Genomic DNA, 21,441 nt, shown 5'->3' with positions numbered 1-21,441 from the left:
ATTCCTGTGTTAAAGGAGGCCAAGGTTTCAAAAAATGATGTGACTCAGCTAGTGGAGTGGTCATCTCCCAACCTGAAGGTTGTGGGTTCGATACTCCATCCTGCTGTGATCATGTGGAAGTATCCTTGGGCAAGATACCCCCAGTTGCTCCTGATGTTGCATCATTAGTATGTAAACGTAAACAGTGTCAAAGCGCTTTGAGCACCTTTCAGGTGGAAAAGCGTTATACAAGTGAAAGACCATTTATCATGATGTTTGGGCATTTGGAAGTGAGGCCTGAAAGAAGTTTGGGATGGCTTTGATGGTTTGGTTTCAGAGAGTTTTTCTCACACTGAGTTTTGTGACAATGTATCAATGTGACTTCCTTGTATAGATTGCCAGCACCGACAAATCCGCCAGTCCTCTGGAACGCTTGGGAGTGTTACCAATCACAACAGAGTGGGCGTACCTGGAGGGGGGCCATGGGTGGAATAAATTAAATACTGACTGTTTGGGTTGTAATCAGGAAATCCATGGAAATGTGGCACAAAGAGAGCAGAATCTGGAAGATCTAGAAAGCTTTATGTCAGAGTTATCAAGTGTTGCTGGTCTATAAGAGGCCAAAAATGATAGGTCTCCTTTAACAGAGTCACAAAAAAACTAGCGGTAATCATTTATGTAACATGTATGTAAACATTAAGTTATGATTAGTTTTATGTTTAAGCTAAAAGAACTGTGGTAAAGTAGCAGGAAGTCCTGAAATAGACGCTGGATAGAAGTTTTTTGATGTGACAAATTCAAGTAGCTTTGATCAACTGGACATGAAACATTAGCCACGTATACATAGACCCAAATATTCCAATTGCATTCAGTTTATTTGCTCAAAAGGAAAGAATTTAACCTTTGTATACACCCCAGTCCGAAAGAAAAGTGCCAATCCGAATGAATATATAATCGGATTCACAGGGGTGGAATATTCCTTTCCCCAATCCGATTGAGTTATCTTGTGCTCGCTCAAACAGAAAGTTGTCAGGGTGCGTTCTTCTTCGTCGTGTTTTTCTTCTGTAGTTTATTGGCGGTTGGCAAGCAGCTTTCGGTGTGCTTTACCGCAATCTGTGGAACTAAATCTAAACCCTTCTTTACTTTATTCAAGTCCAGTTTTTCTTTAAAAAGAAAATATATATCTGTATAAAACGTGTCCCGAGTTTGATTATAAAATATTGGCAAAATTGAATTTTTTTTTGTCGTGCTTAAATTTATCCCGGGTGCGTTCTTTCAGCGCATGCTCAGATATGACGTAACACGCTGCTAGAGACTTTCTTCAGTTTAGAAAAAATATATAAAAATAAAAAAAATAATAAAAAAATAAAAGAATTCTTATGTGTCTGTTCATCACCTTCCTCTGCTTGTTTTTACTTGGTACTTTCTCCAGAGGAGCTCCGGTCTTGTTGTCGTCCTGAGATGTAGAGGTTTTACAATCCAGAAGGGCTTTGGTGCTCCTGTCCCCATGAGATGCCGTTCTTGTCGGGTCTTCCTCAGCTGTCCCACCGGTCTCATCCTCCTCGGGGATTTCAGGAAGATAACCCATCATGATTTTCTGCCTGTTCCTGCGTTTCCTTTGCTTCTTTTCAATCTGCATGATTAGCTTCGTGTCGAGTCCACTGATGGTCTTGTGGTAGACTCGTTTGACTTGAGTGACAGGCAGTGAGTGGAAATATGTCCTCTTGATTAACCGGTCCAGGATGTAGTCTGCGTTTCTTCCGAAATCAGCTGGGATAGGCTTCAGCAGTACAAAATATATAGATGGATTCAGTCTGTTGTGAATTTAAGACCACTGATGTAGTTTGACACATCTGAAAAACATCTTGTAAGAAAAATAATCATTGTGACAAATACAAAGGCTTCAAAGTCAACAAGGGCCGTATGTCGTTCTTCTTTTGCGGCCCCCAACTCCTACGAAAATGACTTTATTTATTTACACCTCTATAAATAACACTTGATGTTTTGCTCCTATTGTCCTTATTGTTCCACGACTGATATTGTTTACAAATTCAAGGAACAAGTCCACTTGGATACAGAAGGGCTTTGGGGAGAAAAAGCCAAAAAGCCAATAGTATTCTTTTTTGACTAATTTTGTACTGTTGACTTGATTTTGAGGAGTTGATAATGAAGACAATATATAATTATTAAGTATTGTGTGTATCTTCCTTGTGCTTGATACGTTCAAAAATTAAATTCCACTGGAGAAGGTAAAAAAAAAAAAAAAAAAGTGAGCAAAAAAGGTGAGCAATCGGAGTTATTCCAACAAGTGAAAGAAAAACTCAGGGAAGCGGTATCACGTGATGTTGATGTTTACGCTTTACTGTGCATGTCCCACTGACTATTCTGATTGTAGCGGCGCTTGTAGACAGGAAATTGGAATATTCCTTTCCATGTTGAAGGATTGGTATACCATGTTTTCGGAAAAGTAATTCGGAAAGAGGAAAACCTCCTCTCCACCTCCCTCCACTCACTCACTGTGGTGTTCGCCAACAAGTCTTCAATAAAAAGGTAAAAAAAGGTTTATTTATCCATTTTGTGTATTTATACATATTCATCAGGAAGGGCATCCGGAATGTAAAGGGCTCAAGCCAAAAATCAGTATGTGGATCAAAAAGAGCCGCTGTGGCGACTCCGTAATCAGGAAAAAGCCAAAAGAAACAAACAAATATGTATTTAATAATTTTCTCCATGTAAATGTTCTCGATAAAATATTTTAATATTGTGTGCGTCTGAAACTGATTAAATGCATTAGGATTATTTGTTGTGGCAAACCTTTCAAATGTTTTCTGCTTTTGGAATGGATTGATTACAGAAACAGAGGTTCTACAGCAAAGTATTCCGCCAAGCGTTTTTTGTGGATTATCATCATAAATCAGATAAACGTCAACTGAGTTATGGTCAAAATCATGTGTTGTGAGGTCACCTTTATTTCCACATTCATTATTTAATAATCAGTGAATTATCAAGTCAGAATAATTGTAGGAAATCATGCATTTTGTGCACAATTTAAAATTTCAACAACTTTATTGTATAAATGTGAAAGTGCTGCATCATTCACTTGTTTTCAAACTGGGAGCAAAGCAATTACTTTGACTGATTACTGTTATGGACTATACATGTATGTGGGATTAGAGAGGAGAGGAAACAGCTGTCTCCAGGAAGTGTAATTATACCCCAATTGTAGGGGCTGTAGTGCAACGATGCAGCCACATACTGTATGTCCGCATCCATTCAGCGGCTTTGCATTCTTTTCGAACGAAGCGTTCTGCTCCGGAAAAAGCAAATACAGCGTGCTGCATCGATGGATTTGTTTCCTTTATGGACTCTGCACTCTGCAGCCCAGAAAACCTCTCCATGTACACTAACCCAATTTAAACGCCACTCAATAAGGTTCCAAATTCTACTCTCAAACAGTAGGCCTTTAAAGTCTAGCAGGACATGAACCGAGAACTTTGCAAAACTCTTAATTTAATGGAAAAGTTGCTGAGAGCCCTTAGTCTAAAACGAGGGTGGGCAAATATTTTGACTCGTGGGCCGCATTGAGTTAACACAATTGTCCGGGGGAACCGACACACTATTTTATACTTACAATTTTCCTTGAATTATTTGTCTAATTTTATCTGTAAAAGTGTTATACTATCAGCTGTATGTTCTCATATCCTTTTTTTCAGGATCAGACCACATCAAACTAAGTCATTTAATTTTACAGTTTGTTTTTTTTTCACTAAATAAGAATCCTACTTGCAAGTAGTAGTACTCTCCAAAGAGATGGAGAATGAATTGTTCAATAATATATGTAGTTCAAAATAATTAAACTATTAAAACTACTTTGGTAAGAAGCAATTTGAGGTAATACATTTGTGTTTTATGTGACTGCCAACATTTAAATTGTACTTTAAATTTACAAAGGGCATCTCCACTCTGAATGCTCCTTTGCCATTAAATACAGGCATCATGTTTGAATAGAATACTAAAGCTGCACACACTACGTGTTTCAGGTACACAACTTCTATATACTGTATGTATCTACAGAACATATATTATAAGAAACATTTAAAATTTAGTAAAACATTGAAAATGCCAGTTTTCATGCCACATTTTTCTTAACATAAAAATCGTTTGATAGGATTTTCTATATTTTTATCCAGCAGATGGATGCTACTTTTTTTTTTCTTTTTTGTCCTTACAAGGGTTAAAACCCCCCAAATTATAATTAATACTTGATGTATACTTCAGGCAGTAAAAGACTGACTCAAGGTGAAAAAAAAAGACTTTAAATATTTTTTAAATCATTTAAGATGTTCAAAATGTAATTTGGGGAGGTACATATTTAGACTACAAAGCCCTAAAAAACCTGAACAACATTCTTTGATGGGTCTTTGATGCATGTTGGTACATGCTGTGATCATCCACCAACAAGTACATTGATAACATGTAATACCTACCGTATCTTGCCGTACTTTGATGATTTAAAAGATTACCAAAACTTTACTAGGTGCACTGATTTAGCCCAGGACCCTACGCTACTTCCGTCAACAGCAGCAGCACAGAAACAGCTGCAAAACTTACAATGTCCGCTCTCATTGGGATGGCTGTGTCTTCCAGTACAAGATTTGTGCACCAGTTCTCAAATTTAAAAAATGCTGACAGCAAACAATCATCTTGAGCCTCTGTATAAAAATAAAAATTCCATCTGCGAATGACCGTGACGCTGTGATAAGCGAGGCGTCATGTGACCCCGCCAGGTCTAGTTTTTCGTGTTAGCTGCTTCTGTAACAATATGGCTGTAGCTTGGTGAATGTGCAAGGCAGTTATGTAAATGAACGGAATGGACACAGTTTTTTGGTTTTGTTTTGTTTTGATACCTCCCATGATGTCCATTGTTAGCTAGATCAAAGTAACTTGTTTTCTCTTGGTAGAATTTGGCAGACTAGATAAATAAATATATGTTTCCCATAACAATTGTGAATGATGGGTAAAATTTCAAAAAAGGATTAAAAGCCCTCAAAGAATTTGAGAAAGACACTGGTGTGTCATTTTAATCTTCATTTACTTACTGCGAGTTGAAAAGAAGTAGAATAGATGAGTGGGTTACACGAGGAGGACACAAAAACTGAACCTCTACACCGAGGCAAACCGATATTCTCTGTGCCTTTCCCCTTGAGCAATGAATAGAAACTTCAACTGCTCCAGTGCAGGCAACCCCCCGCCCACACATTTTAATTGAGACTTTAATTGTTGAGTCCAATGTGAGTTTGGGTGGCTAATTTGCTTGTCGTCATCCCTTGTCCTTCATGACACATGATGAAACATGATGGATAACAGACACAGGCGCTTGGCTTCCTTTGTATGACAGCAATGATTGGTTGTGTTTTGTCATTTACAAAGAATTCAAAGTAAGGTGAATGGATCCTAACTGGACGCAGGAACATTCTGAGCACAATTTAGGTAAAGGTAAGTCATTTTAGCAGGCTGAAACACTGCTTCCTGCAGTGAAGAATCTAACAAGGAAACAAGGAGGGGGGTACTGTTTATCGTTTGACATACAGTGGCTACAGTTAGCATCTGCCCAGTTAGTGTGTTTTCAATTAGTTTTGTCTAGGTTTGGTACATTTTCTGGTTAACTTACACTATGGTGTACATCGTGTCCTGCTGTTAATGCATTGTGTGAGTACAACTGTTTTCTTAATGTACTTTTTAATGACAAATCACCTTAGCATCCTTAGCTTGCTAACAAAATTGCAACCAGAGCCGGAAGTCAGCTTTATATGGCCCCGTCTAGGATGCCGTCACCGGTTGATGCTGAAAAATTCTGACACAAAATATGAATTTATAGTTTTACAATTATAGTTGTGAATTAAATTAATTCTGAATGCACATAAAGTATCTATTAAAAGGGATATATGAACATTTTTGGTTACTTTTACCTTCACTGAAGACGTGACTGTTCCGAAGAAATCAACATCTTCCTGTTTTGTCACGTGTTTTTTTTTTTTTTATTCAATCGTGTTTCTCACCAGCTGCACTTGCAACTTTGTTTTGGCTCCATTTTGGGTTAATGAGGTGAGAAACACTATTGCCCTATAGTAAGCTAACTTGTAAAACTAATTTTTTTTCTAAATCTAAAAATGTGTTTTGTGGTCACATTTATGGGTTTCTGGAACAGATAAATGGTATTTACATTGTTTCTTATGGGGAAAAAGTGATTTGGTTAGAGTCGTATCTTCTGGAACAAATGAATGACCCTAAGCAGGTCCACTGTTCTTGTGCTGCCCATGAGAAAGATGTGGGTGGTGACCATGAGGGGAAAAAAAGCATTATTCCTATTTGGGCCATGCCCAAAGGGGTACTGTGCAGAATATTTTATTTGTGTATGCATTCAGGGTTGTATATTTGTACATTCGTAGATGTACACAGTAAGTTCACCTATCTGGGAAAAGCAGATGTTCTTCCTACATGTAGAATATTTATAGGAAATGTAGCTAAATTAGCGGTACTCTTAAGACACCGACATTCTTATTGGAGATGGTCATACTGAAGCCCAGTGGTGTACAGTGAGTCGCTAACTAAATTAGAATGGCTCCACATTTCTGCAGGGGCTACACTGCACGACTGTAATGCATTACAGGTGTTGTGAGGTCCAGTTGCAATGCAACAGCATCTCCTGCTGGTAGGTGGAGGAATTATAACAATAAAATGGAACTACACACCCTTTGAATGCACCACACTAAGACAATAAAAAATGACATTTTCATGATCATTTTCCAATCATGATTGATTAGAGGTAATACATATATTTAAAGATTAACAGAACATCAGGTGATCCTGATAAGAACTGCACTCTTACATTTTATGCTGCCCTTATCACTTATGTACCACTTCATTTTAGTCACAAATACACAAAACAACAGAACAAAAATATACAGTATTTCACTCAAACGCAGCCAATGGGAGGGTTTATAGCTATATTGTTGTGAGTCATATTCAGCCAGGCTAATTGTCTTGTTTCCTTATTCCACAGTGTGACGTGCAAGTTGCACAATAGTCAGCACTGCCTTGTTGGCAAACCCAAATGTCCCATATATGGACATGGATGAAAACAAACCGCTGGCTTCCCTTTCTGCAAAACTGAAAGTAAGCAGTAAGCTACCCTTCAAATATGAGTCCGATTGCTCAGTTTCATTTCCATGGTGGTAACAACCTGCGAGCATAAAGCCTGCCCACAGACACAAACAGATCAGATAAGTGACGGCAGCCGACTTGTGCGGGTGAGTGTTACTATTTATATTTGCTTTTACTTCTTTTGAAAACTTGAATTTGTAATGAATTCTTTATGGCCGATACAATGTTGAAGATGCTTAAGGTGGCAATTATGTTACAATTATTTTTAATTGTGTATTTTATTTCTTATTACGTATTATAAAACAAAAAGCTGATGTCAAGAAGCTTGATGTCATCAACCGGGAATATATAAGAATAATTGAAGCAGTAACCATTAAAACCTCACCATACAGGATGAAGATGTCAGGAAGTCTCGGGCTTTGCTGCACCGTGCTGCTTCTCGCCCTCATCTCTGTGTCTGCCATTAAGAAGCTAAATACCATCGAGGATTTGAAAAAAATTGATTTTGACAGAGCGGTACCAAAGCACAGCCTCCTTCTCCTCTACTGGTTTGCCAACGAGATTGACATTGATAATAATAACGTCATGAGACTGACTTTTGACCCAAACGTAGGACAGTATGGGTCACATCACTATGGAAACTATGAGAGGATGTTGAACCCGCTGCCTCAGGGGGACATCAGATACCAGTACTACACGGTTGGCAATCTCAACAACTATGAAGCCCAGCATCAGCTTCCGGCTTATGTTCTCGAGCCACCAAGGGAGTACAGGGGACGCAACAGAGACCGGATCATTTTTCTAGTGCACGGCACGGGATGGCAACCTCTCCAGATAATAGATGAAGTCTATATGACGCAACATTATGAAAACTCCAATTCAGGCACACGTTATGATCCTGCCCACACATACCAGATCAGCACCAACCTCCTGAGACAGCTCAGAGCGTTTTCAACGGAAGGTGACAATAACTCTCTGAGGGAGCTCATTGGAGCCATTGGAAGCAACATTAACCATTCACAGTTAAGGTCCCTCATAGTCACATGGGGTGACATCGCTTGCATTGGACTTCTGTTGTTTATCATCATTGAGGAAAAATTCTACCCCCAAAACAGAAACTGGGCCGCAAAACGAATGAACAGACATTTTGTCATCAATATGCCAAACAGCAGGCAAAATCACCATGGTGGTCAAGTTCCACGGCATCTTTCTGTTGAGGAAAACGTTCAACTCGTAGTGACAACTGGCACGAATGGAAGAGCTCGTATTATCTGGCAGGGAGTTTCTGAAAATCACCTACAGAAACCTGTAATGGTGGTGCTTTTTAAAGACAATGAGAGCCAGACAGAAATGTGTTCAAAGCTCATTAACAGCAGCTCTGGCAATTTGGACACCTCTGTACCTTTGGATGCTGGTCTTCAGGCACGGCTACATATGACAAGAAGAAAGTTCTGCTTCTTGACAGCCCCGGCTGAGGAGATCTGCAGAGGCGCCGAGTTTCGCAATCCAGAAAAAGTCACGCTACAAGGCTACCATGCAAGTCTACAGCTTTTTGTGAAGAACGGTAAGGCCTGTGCTCGCTTATTTGTGAGCAAGGCATTTGGAAATTGGAGGTCCGAGTTTAACAAGTCCTGGGTTGGGTTCTACACTGGTGCAAATAAAGCTACCAGTGAATATGAATGGTGGCAGTGGCAGTGGGCCACAAAATTCCAAGCGTCCACGCCTCTCGACCCTGTCCATGATGTTTATGAGTATCACTCGGGTCTGACCATTGCCCCAGGAGTGCAAGCAAGATTCATCTTGAATGATGACACTGTTCTGGCACAGACAAGCTGGAGGTGATCGAACCACACATCGAAGATTTCAATTCTCAATATGATATTGGAAATATGGAAAAAAAAAAAAAGTTCTGTGATTCTTCTCCCATTTTACTAGGGCAGTGTTTCTTTATTTGAACAAACACGGCACTTTGTAGTATTTCTACTGATTTCTTTTATCAAATGTGAGTTATATTTTACACCTGCACTGTCCAATGCTGTAAACCCAGGGAACACACCGAGCTTTAATCTATTTACATGTGTGCACTGTCAATCAATTCTTCAAAACTTCAATTTTAATTTCTTTGCTTTGCGTGTAAAGTAATACCTCATATCCACAAGTAGAATTCCATATCTAGAAAATCTCTTTACAAATTAAGTACGTTTTTGTAAATTATTAGAGCCCTCTTGACAATAAATAACACCCCTGTAGTCAGCTTTACACTTGTAATGCCGAATAGCGATAAGAGAAAATAAGACATGAATTGGACTCAGATTATTTTGCATTGGGAGAGTTCCTTGTTGCTTTTTTTACTTCGGGTTTCTGTACAGTACTTCCTGCGGTGGCTATTGTTGCATCAGTGTAACATTACTTTTCAACTATGAAACATTCATTCATTCATTCATTTTCTACCGCTTTTTCCTCACGAGGGTAACTATGAAACAGACCATCTAATATACTTTTTTGAAAAACTGTGAAGGTGTGAAATTAGAAGTGCAAGGTGGTGAGGGATTACTGTAGTTTTCATCCAAACTGCACTGGGGTAGGCCCCTCACTCCGACATCTCTTCTTTCCTTACTTGTCTTAGTCATTTTATGCCTGTGTATGGATATGTAAATAAACTTGACTTTGAACTGAACATACATGTAAATGATCAGCCTGTTTTACAAAGTAATCTGAACAAAAGAGTCTTTATCTTGATCTCTTTGTCTCTTATAATATAATTGAAAGTTTCAGGTTTCGTGTCACGTATCGGTGTGTCCAAACAAATGGCAATGACTCATAGTCCCATGACCTGAAACCAACTGATTGCGTATATTAAAATTAGCTTTGTATTCTTCCTGGCCTTTTGATACCGTAAATAAAAGTATTGAGTTTTGCGTCCAAGCTGGAGCAACACAATTTGAATGGGAAGAACTTTGGAAATCAAAAAGAAAACGTCACATAATTCTCATGAAGGATAATTAGCGAGGCTACTCCCGGCCCTTGTGACATTTCCCGAACGGGACCGTCAACAGGCTTTGATATTTCTACAACACAAATGGATCCTTTCAATGCACAAGAGTATGAGTCTTGTGCTAACCATGCACAGGACTCAACAAGTCATGAGACAATGAGTCATCATCATTCAGCATTAAAAACCCAAGTTTACACTCCTAACTATTGTGTGATATCGCAGCAGATGAAATTACAATTACAACCCAATTACAATCTGTCTTTATAGGACTACGAAGGATCGTTGTAATATATCTCTCATCGTGTGACATCCACGTACTCTGTCAATCTCACTCATGGATGATTGTATCAGCAGCATAAACCCTGACCTAATCTTCTTACATACAGTATCTGCAGAATCTGTCACTCCAAAGCAGGGAGAAGTGGCCTAAAAATAGATCTATGTTCATACAGGTTGTGTTGCTATTGTTGTGTTGTTTATCAATGTAATGGTGAGTAAAGGCTGTGCCCACTCTTATCTTGCTATGCGTCAAGGCTCTTTGACCTGAGATATTAGCTTATCAAGCATTCCCGTCGTTCTGTAAATAGAAACTAATTGTGCATGTGTCATTTTGTGTTAATATTCAGAAAGTCAGTTATCCGGTTTTAGGATTGAAAAAAAATGGCATGTAAAACGTCTTATCAAACCCTTCAGTGTTACAGCGACATCTACGGTCCAGACACAGGATAGTTATCATGACATGATATCACGTCCTGATGAAGCAAAAACACTAAAGTGTATGCAGCTGCTCATTACCACCCGTTATTACCAATGCTGTTATTACAGCATTTTGGATTTTCAGTCACCATGAGGAAAACGCACTTGGGACTAATGGCCTTCATTTTACAGACATTATCTTCAGCCTCTCCATTTTTGTGAGGCTATATCGTCACAAGCCACAACAAAATCGCATGTCCTCATTTTCACATGGCATTTGTTTGCATAAGCTAACGCTTCTACCCTTGAACTGATGTCAAACGCGCTCTACAAAATAATAATTGTAATTTTGGGGTGTTCAGCCAAACTGACAATCGCATTTCTGAAAGGTTTAACAGGCTTGGCTGCAAAACATGACGACATAGGAAATGATTTCCACAACTCACTGTTTTTTATAAAAACTTTGCACTTCATTTATTGCAGTTAATAGGTTCCATACCCCACCGCGTTAAGTGAATTTCTACGGAGTATGATTCAATATTAAAAACGGAATATTTTCATGAAAAACCTGTTTTTGACAGTCCAAATACAGTTTTTCACATTATTAAGAGCCATGTATATGTGATATAACACCCCTTTACACTCCTATTATTCATTGTTTACATCACATTACGCAGGCTAAGGGATCACTGCATGGACCTAAGAAACGACCACTGAGATAACTAGTTAGCCTCTCCAATTTGCTTAATCCACAATCCCGATGTAAGACATGAACACATTTGTCTTTTCTGTGCGTTGTAAAGATAGAAAAATCAGCCATGTAATTGGATACACTTAACTCCGCCTAGAAAGCCTTCGGAAAAATAACCCCTCCCGTTATGTGCAGCAATGAGCTGTCTCTATCTGTTTTTATATCCTTACAACACACAAAAGAGAAAGACATGTGTTTATATCTCACATAAGGATTGTGGATGATGGCCCCAAAAGTGCAGTTTTCCTTTAAAGTGTTCCAAACAGAGTGGGGGGGAAAGTGATGTGTGGAAGATAAAAATAATACAGCTGTAAAAAGGGAGTTGCCAAAAGTAAAGCCAGTAATGTGTACTTGTAGAGGAAATACATTCAAAGCTGTGGTGTAGGTTGTTGTTTACTACCAAGCGACTGGGAGTTTTAGTGGACTGTTCTATTTTGTTTTCTACTTGCAGACAGGAAACACACACACACACACACACACACACACACACAAAACAGTCACAACACTGCAAGTTTTTCTGGTTTAGTTTCCTCTTCTCTTATATGACCAACTCTTATCCTTTCTTTTCCACCATGTGCACAATAAAGCAAAAGTAGTATGAGCCAACTTTTGATTTCACCCACACGACCAAGCTCGACATGCAGCCATCCCTGTTATCCTGCCTGCAAAATAGATGGTTGAAAAGTGCTTAACGGTATTAAACTGTAGGCGTTAGGAATGATTTATGGCTTCCAGATTTGGAATGTATCACCTCCTGGCGGCTTGTGCCTTGTTACAACACAACAAGTGAGCTCCAGCTGTCTCCGGAAAGGAGTGCTGCACATGCACACAAAAAGATGAGTCACTCAAATATACCAGGGGGATTGAAACAACACAAATAGGAGTCACGTCTCAAGATCTGAAACTCTTGTTGAGAAGTGCAATCAACATGCACTAACAAAAGTAAACAAACTAAACCCAAACAGACTAACCCTTGTCATGGAATTAATGGAGGAAATAATTGTGTGGGTGAATAATTATTATCAATGCCAAAGGTCCCAGCAATGTGCATGAAAGTGCAAAATTTGCCCAGAAGGTGGTGCTAAAAGACAGGTCAAGGGGTCACCACAACCATTAGAATTTATCTACTGAGGTAGTGAGTCTCAATTGTTCTTACAACGCAAAATTCTTCCACTGTAATGTAATTCAGCACCTCTTTGGTTAATATGTTTACATTTTGATGATTATTTAATGTATATACGTATTTCCATTGCAGTGACAAATACAGTCATCACGCAATTGCGGTTCATCGGTTCTAGATGCAGAAGCAACAAGTGAACTTCCGCAAAGTAGGATTTAATGAATAAATGGAATATTGTCATAGAGAAAACCTGTTTATGACTTTCTAAATACAGTCTTTACCACTATTAGAGCTTTGTAAACATGAAATAACACTCCTGTAGCCACCTTTACACTCTATTATTTGTTTACACCACACCGCTCAACTGTAACGCGTAGGCTACAGGTCACGACATGGCCAAACGAGACGCTTTAACCATTAGCAAGCTCGCAACCTAACCAGTTAACCTCCGTTTTATTTACCGTAATCTGAACTTAAGAAGGGCGGCACGGCGTTCGAGTGGTTAGCGTGCAGACCTCACAGCAAGGAGACCAGGGTTCAATTCCACCCTCGGCCATCTCTGTGTGGAGTTTGCATGTTCTCCTCGTGCATGCGTGGGTTTTCTCCGGGTACTCCGGTTTCCTCCCACATTCCAAAAACATGCTAGGTTAATTGGTGACTCCAAATTTATGAATGTGAGTGTGAATGGTTGTTTGTCTATATGTGCCCTGTGATTGGCTGGCGACCAGTGCAGGTGTACCCCGCCTCTCGCCCAAAGACAGCTGGGATAGGCTCCAACACCCCCCGCGACCCTTGTGAGGAAAAAGCGGTAGAAAATGAATGAATGAATGAACTTAAGAAAGGGTTTAAAACGAAGTGGGGAAGATGGACAAAGAATACAAAAACTTCCACTAAACAACCACATCCACATGGAATGGGAGGCTAACTTTTCATACCATGGCTGACTCCATGCAATGTGACGGTAAGCTAATTTCATGTCTCAATAATGGAACATTACTGACCCCTTGTGGCCTAAAGACTATATACACTTTTGTCTTTCTATATTTTTTTTACTAGAACAATCATTTATTAATTTTTTTTGAGAACCGTGACATTGCGAGTGACAACTGTACAGTGTATAATCACTTAAATTAATATAAATATACCAAAGCCATAATTTCCATACCTGACTCACTACTTTCCTGAAACTGCAATGAGTCTCTGCTTCATGACTATTTTCAAATTCCCTGCCGATGTGGAACTAGACCTGCAATTCTCATCATCACCCTTGTGACCACAGCCATCCTTTATAACTGTGCTCATGTAAAAACAACAAGAGATCGGCACATAAAAGCAGTAAAATATCCACTGCATTTCTTATTCAAATTCAATCTGTCAATGTGGTTTCAGGATGTGCTGCAGAGAAAATATGCTGAATGAGCAGGTACTCACTCTCTGTTGGTCTGGCTGTGGGGGTCTCTGTGACAGTGGGCTGCACCCACTCCACCCTGCTGTCTTCCAGGGAGGGCAGAGGCGCACTGGGTGCAGGAGGTGGGTGGCTGTTGTTCTCCATAACGCCGCCTGGCACCAAACCATCTGGCTGTCTGAATGTCGGTATCTCCGGCCTCCTGGCTACCTCCAGGTTGGATGGAGGGTGCTCCACTCTTCTTTGAGGTGGCTCGGGGATCCGAGAGACTGGAGTAGAAGAAAGCTGGGCGTCCATCCTTCTTGGGGGTGCTGGCGGCTCAATCGGCCGTGTCATGCTAAGTTCTGCTCGCCTATTTGCAGAGCTGGAGATGGAATTTGTGGAGCTGTCGGGTTGTGTGCTCCGACTCCCCAGGTTCACCTCAGGTCGTTTAAGGCCAAAGCGGGCAATGCCGGCACTGGGTGAGTTGTCAATCTGCTTGGAGGAGACATCGATGGAGATTTCCGTGCGGCGAGTAGAAACTGCATCGGGATTGCGGGTCCCTGATAACTCAATGCGCCTCATGCCGGTTTTCGGAGAACGTGGATTGGAGTCAGAGGGTGATGATTTGGTGGAAGAGTAGTCAGAGTTGCGGGAGATCAGGTCATAACTCCTCTGGCTGGATGTTGAGGACACTGATGAGCGGAGTGGGTTGGTGGTCCGACGGGACAGGGGTGAGGGGAGTGCGGATGAATCTGTGTCCTCCACTTCAAATGACCGTTTCAGAGCTAGAAAACAAAATACTTCTGGTTAGACAGGAAACAAAAGACTTGACATTTGCTTTATTCACCCAGGACCCATCCTACTAGAAGTATGCAAAAAAGCTAAACAAAGAAAACCAAACATGATCTAAAAATGACAATTTAGGCAGGGCTGGAAACACTTGCATTTAAGCCTCCCAAACAGACAAAGGGCATACTCCTTCAATCTCTGGTGTCAGTTTGTTTTTTTTTTAAATAAACACACATTCCTTCTTGAAGCGTCTTCAAATAGTTATGATGGAGAAATTGCAAACGATGACCACAAACGGGAGCAACATGATCCTTAAAACAAACATTTACACACCAGGCGCATCCACAAAGCCACACATGCGTATACTAAGCGCAATTTACCATATTGCACATCATTCTGAGGTCTTAATTTACAAAAAATGTTTTTCTTAAGTCACATTAGATGCAAACAAGCTAGCTAGCGCTCACCTGACTTGACACGCTTCACATAGTTTGCCAGCATCGTGTCGGATATTCGATGTAAAAAAAAAAAAAAACCTCGATGAACCGTGCTTCTAAAATGTACTTGAAATGGCGAAAAATGATCGACTGACGTCAAACTCAGAGGCAAACATTTGCTGGTTGAAATTATGTCGACATCTTGACTTTTCAGGGGAAAACATCAAGAACACCTGTTGGGGTCGGCGCATGCGCAGATTACGCTGGTCGCTACGAAAGTGATTTAATAAAGTTATGTCATTCAAAGACTGCTTGAGGACTCAGTTATTGTTTATTCACGTTATTTGTCATTCAATATATTATATAATACAATATATTATATAATATGAGGTTAAGCGGTAGAAAATGAATGAATAATATATAATATCTAGACATAATTCTAGTCACCAACACAGACCATTAATGTGGATGGAGCAGTGTACAACTGCAGTGCATTACCCTTGTGCCATAGTTTGTTGCAGAAAGAAAACAAATGTATTGCTCCTTTTCCGCAATACCTTTATTAGAATACATGCTACAATGCACTTATACAGTACCTACATAAAGTATATACATACATACGGTTGTACTCATAATGATCCAAACCTCATCGTAAATTGTCCGTTCACAGTGTGAATGTGACTGTTTGTCTACAAGTGTTCTTTGTTTGGCTAGCAACCAGTCCCGGGGGTACTACAGCCAACCCGTGACCCTAATGAGGACATGGATGGATATGCCGTGTATTACTTACAACACTGGCAACTACAACCGCCATAACAAACATACTGCAAAATAAATAGTCATTTAAAAGTGCATCTATTTAATACTAAACAAGACCACTAGTTTGGTTACATATGCAATGAGAGCGACACCTGGCTCACCTGCAGCCGTGAGTCTACGTCCTAGATAAATACCCGACTTCCGCACGCATCTGGTCTGCTTATAGGCCATGCACCAGCATGGGAGAAGATTCCTGGAAACGTACTGTTTTTACAGAGTATGCGAGTGAGTCAGCTGAGAAATTATGTGTGTGTTTGTGTGTGTGTGTGAGAGAGCGAGAGAAACAGCAACTTGGTGAAATGCTCATTACAGTGAGTTACTGCTTCTTTTTATTTAAATCACCAGTCAGGATTCATTCAGTATCAGTCTACATGCATGTCAGGGCCTATTATTACACATGACATATCGGTATCCGTATCGGTTGATATCGGTGTCAGAAAGACAAGTCCGGACTCTGCTGAGACTGCTTCCCCCCATGACCCGAATAAGCGGAAGAAAACGGATTGATGCATGGATGGACACATTACCATTGCAGTGATAAACTATGTTTTAGACTTCTGTGCCAAATGAGAACATTTAGTGAGATGTGTTGGGTCAAAACTGTCGGACCACCAGTCCTGGAACGAATTGTGTGTCACCTCAGAGCTTCCATTCTACTTACATAACAACAGATCATACCGTAGCAATCTCCTATATAATGCACAAATGAATTGCAGTAATTAAACACTTTTAATGAGTTACATTTCTTTTGTCTTTGGGAATAAAACAAACATGGGTACATTTGACCATGACTGCAATATCATGACCTGTTTGCTTGCACTAGTGATGACTGAAACCTAACACACTGAAAGCCTGGCCAGTGTGTGTTTAAACACAGCTGGAGAGCAACACGGTGTGCTTAGCATTATGTGTGTGTGAGTGCATGAATGAGGATGAGGAGGAGGGTCACATGCAACAGTAATATGTCTTCATGTGACTCAAACAGATCTGCTCTACCTTGTCTATGTGGGTTTCTCTTGACATTGTTAGCATGAATGTGTGGTGTGCTCCAGTGGTCTTGAGGTATTCTGTAAATGTGTCTGCAGACTGCACCAAATAGGGAGATCATTGCAGTAGAGCGTGAACAAAACAGTATGGATGGTCATGTGCAAAGTACAATTCATTATATCTAATATATCTATAATCATAACAACATACAACAAACTTCATCAAATGATTATGTGGAGTGTACAGAGAGTACGTCACCCGCTGCGGGAGGAGCCACTGCCGTGGCCAGCCGATGTACACAATGTACTTTTAAACTTGCAACACTGCACCAACTTGCACTCCTCCCTTGGCCTGCCCGTGTGACCTGGTTGCATGCAAGGTTTTCCTGTGTGCATGCAGAAAATAATTTGCAACTCAATTTTCTTCTTGGCTGCACGGTGTCAAGTGGTTAGCACGCAGGCCACACAGCTAGCAGACCCGAGTTCGATTCCACCCTTGGCCATGTCTGTGTGGAGTTTGTATGTTCTCCCCGTGCATGTGTGGGATTTCTCTGGGCACTCCAGTTTCCTCCCACATTCCAAAAACATGCTAGGTTAATTGGTGACTCCAAATTGTCCATAGGAATGAATGTGAGTGTGAATGGTTGTTTGTCTATATGTGCCCTGTGATTGGCTGGCCACCAGTCTCGCTCTCTCGCACAACCCTCGTGAGAATAAGCGGTAAAAAATGAATGAATTTTCTTTGTCAAAATTCATGTGGGCCACGTGCACGTCTCTTGCTATTGTTGGTCTCACCAAAAAAAGTCCTAGGAATGTCCGTGCAATGTGTGCAGTAGAACTGTACTTTTAAGTATATATAAAACCATATATGCATCCATCCATTTTCTATACAGCTTATGCTCACGACTGTGAGAGGCAGTATTAAATAATACTAAAAATGTGTTTCACCATTAGAAAAAAATAATGCAATCTTCTATTTTTTAAATAAGATTTATCTGATTTTTTTATTCAACTGAAATTTATTTTAAGATTATGCTGCAAATTTTCACAAGCTATGGACCAAACTATAATTTCGCAAATTATTTATAATAAATTAATTATTTTATGATAATTTTTGTAAATTAAATGACTAAAAAATGTTTTTTTCAATTATGAAATACAGTAAAGTCTCGTTATATCGATATTCTCGGGAGTCAGAAAAAATACCGATATAACCGGACTATCCATATATCCGATCCTGCGCCGAACTGCATTAAAAGTGGGCAATAATGCTATCTATGCTATCTAATCTATACTATAGAACAATGTCGAGCAGCTTAAATCAATCTTTGCTTAAGGATTTCAATACCAAAAAAGAACACGGCGAACGGCTGCTTCCAGTCAACTTTATTTTTCACACTTCCACCACCAGAGCGCAGCACACACACCGATTCCCGCACTTCCTGGTTCACAGGTCATGCTCAACCCGCCCCACATAGCTGGCCAAACACATGCCTGCAACAGAAGAACCAACGAACGCCAGCATGTACATATGAAAAACAGTGATTATTGCAAGCGATAAAAAGATATTTGAATACAACACAATTAAATACATGTATTTGTACGCTTGCTTCTTCGTTGGAATAGGTGTGTATGCTATGTCAGTTGGTTCTTCTGTTGCAGGCATGTGTTTGGCCAGCTATGTGGGACGGGTTGAGCATGACCTGTGAACCAGGAAGTGCGGGAATCGGTGTGTGTGCTGCGCTCTGGTGGTGGAAGTGTGAAAAATAAAGTTGACTGGAAGCAGCCGTTCGCCGTGTTCTTTTTTGGTATTGAAATCCTTAAGCAAAGATTGATTTAAGCTGCTTTTGTATCGATATAAGCAGACCAAATTGGCTGGCGGGAGATGAAAAGGGCATCGTAGTAACCGGATTATCATAATAACCGTGTATCGTACTAACGGAACTAATTATATCATAAAAGACTAGAAATTTGCCGGGAAATGAAAATAGTATCGTAATAAGTAGTAATTCGTTATAACCGATATCGATATAACAAGACTTTACTGTATATAAAAACAAACCAAAACACGCAAATATTTGGTCATTACCGTAATTTCCAGCCACTACTTTTTTCTCATGCTTTGAACCCAGCAGCTTGACAGTGATGGCTTAAAAATACATTTCCCATGATGCTTACAGTGCAGTTTCAGGAAGGGGTGACATGGACGCTAATATCAGGTTTTAAAGTCTTATACAGCAATCATGTTTTGATCAAACACATTTTAAGTAAGTTTGATGGAGTGTAGAATTCCTACAGTTTCTGTTTGGACTCCTCGGACCGCCAACCGTTCACTATCACCAACGGTTTCGGAAGGTTGGACTACTGCATGATGGAGAGGACAGCACAAGCTAAATGGCTAATTTGCCTTGAGACAAAAGTGACTCAGAGTGCGACAACAACAAAAAAGACAACAAAAGAGGCTGACAACGGGTGTGATGAAGGAATTATGATACAGATCAATTGTGATGACTTTGTGGTTTTAGCGGTGAACTCTGGTGAACTCTATAATCTGGAAATTAAGTTTTCACTCCAATTCTCTTGCATTTAATGCTACCACTGGTCAATTCTATCTGAGGTTGCCATCTTTTGCAGATATCACTCATCATGTTCAACAGCATCCCTTTCAAATCCCAACAAAGGTGTCCGCTACTGAGGAGTGAACTCTCCTTTCCCTGTGGCACCCTTACGATTGGCATCATCGGTAGGAAACATGTCTTAGCTGGTGAGTGTAACGCTACCCAATAGCTCTGATAAGGATGAAGACCGCAGATGAAGACTATCAACAGCTTCTGTTATGGGAAAACGTTTCTTCACTTGTGGATAATATTGTCAAAGATCAATACGTCGGAATGCATTAGAAAAGGCTCCATCTTTGATCCAGCCGTTGGGTCTCATTAGGTGTCGCGATGTGATGTGGCCTTTGAGGTTAGGTTCCTACAGAGCCAACACGCTGATCCTCTCACTTATTTTGACAATCACAACTTGTGTTATTGCCCCGTCTGACATGTTAACCCACAACAGAAATCTGCTGCTCCAGTGGAATTTCCTCTCCCTGAGCCAGTGAGTCTCCCCGACCGTCTGCTTGGAAATGGCGAGAAAAGGAGGAGGAAAAGAGGTCAACTGAGAAGAGAGATAAGTGGCAGCTGCAACGACAAAGAAATCAATAGAAGCCAGATGCTGTGCACAGAGGGGTTATCAGATATATGTTTGTACTGCACGCAAAGATCCTGTTTTTCTCGTTCGGCTCGCAGTAGGAAAAATAATATCAACTGTATCTGCTAAACTACTGAGCATAATAGCAATTGATGGATTTCTGTAATACTGTCAGTGATACAGTAAGGCTACAATCAGCCCTAATGTACCCTACTATTCTACTCAAGGTACCGGTTTCAACCTTGTGCAGGGCCAGGTATGGAACCTCGGCCCAAAAGAAGGTTGTCACTTGTCGAGTGCAGGCCAGCAACCATCAGACGCCATCTTAAATAGCCATTTGGAATTAGCACAAGAGCACCAAACATGGACATTGAAAGGTGGAAGGAAGTTTTATTCTTCCTTGACGGTCCTGATTGGTTTTCCAGAGGGCACAGTGAGGGGTGCCATCATGATCTGGGGGGGTCTGTCTTTCAATGGAAGAATGGAGCTTCAGGTTGTGCAGGGGTGTCAAACGGCAAATGGCTATGTGGAGGTGTTGCAATAAATTGCCCACTCACATTTTTGTGTGGCAATGTTAATGTTTGGAGGAGTATTCCTAAGTGTCATACAAGTGAAGTTCAGCACTGCACTACACTTAACTCAGAACTATTATTGGCAAATGTTGAAGGCATACTGCAACGTCTCACTTCAAAATAGGGCTGTCATATTAAAATGTGACAAGATTTCTCATTCAGATTTTCTCACTCAGCTTTTAAGTCCTCACTGTAACCCAGGGGTCTCGAACTCAATTTACCTGGGAGCCACTGGAGCTAGGGTCTGGGTGAGGCTGGACCGCATCAGGTTTTCAAAAAAAAAACGCATTTATTAAAAACAGAAAAATGAATAAACCTTGCTTTGCTTTTCCGATTTTCTACAATAAAAGCTCTGATAAAACATTCCACTGTTCTCAAATATCTTCATTTTTATTTTTCTACACAAAATAAGATCAAGAATAAAGAAAATGATAAATTAATATAATAATAATAAAACGGCAAATAATTAAAAATTTAGAAACCACATATAGTTGGTGGGTAGACAAATTATTTTTTTCAGATTCAAATTAACAAAGCATTATTAGAGCCCT

General features: G+C 40.1%; 2 protein-coding genes across 6 annotated transcripts in view; one reads left to right on the top strand and one right to left on the bottom strand.

The window, feature by feature from the left end:
- Positions 1-21,441, bottom strand: part of septin9a (septin 9a) — a 60,938-nt gene that overhangs the window by 13,775 nt on the left and 25,722 nt on the right. For 4 of the 5 annotated variants that reach the window (XM_078796974.1, XM_058049095.2, XM_078796973.1 and 1 more), the window contains one exon: positions 14,137-14,877. In XM_078796974.1, coding sequence (XP_078653100.1) covers positions 14,137-14,877 — 741 coding nt within the window. Of the gene's footprint in view, positions 1-14,136; positions 14,878-15,348; positions 15,556-21,441 lie in introns of those variants that run through there. The other variant, XM_058049094.2, reaches the window with a different exon arrangement.
- LOC131103135 (uncharacterized) lies at positions 7,124-10,654 on the top strand. The gene is made up of 2 exons (XM_058049097.2): positions 7,124-7,289; positions 7,536-10,654. The coding sequence occupies exon 2, from the start codon at positions 7,537-7,539 to the stop codon at positions 8,983-8,985; it is 1,449 nt and encodes a 482-aa protein (XP_057905080.2). The 5' UTR covers positions 7,124-7,289; position 7,536; the 3' UTR covers positions 8,986-10,654.

This window comes from Doryrhamphus excisus, linkage group LG16 (assembly GCF_037039965.1).
Source record: "Doryrhamphus excisus strain RoL-2023G ecotype Guam linkage group LG16, RoL_Dexc_Guam_v1.1, whole genome shotgun sequence".
NCBI classification, from domain to species: Eukaryota; Metazoa; Chordata; class Actinopteri; order Syngnathiformes; family Syngnathidae; genus Doryrhamphus; species Doryrhamphus excisus.
The sequence above is the reverse complement of the archived record's forward strand: the minus strand, read 5'-3'. Positions and strand labels throughout refer to the sequence as shown.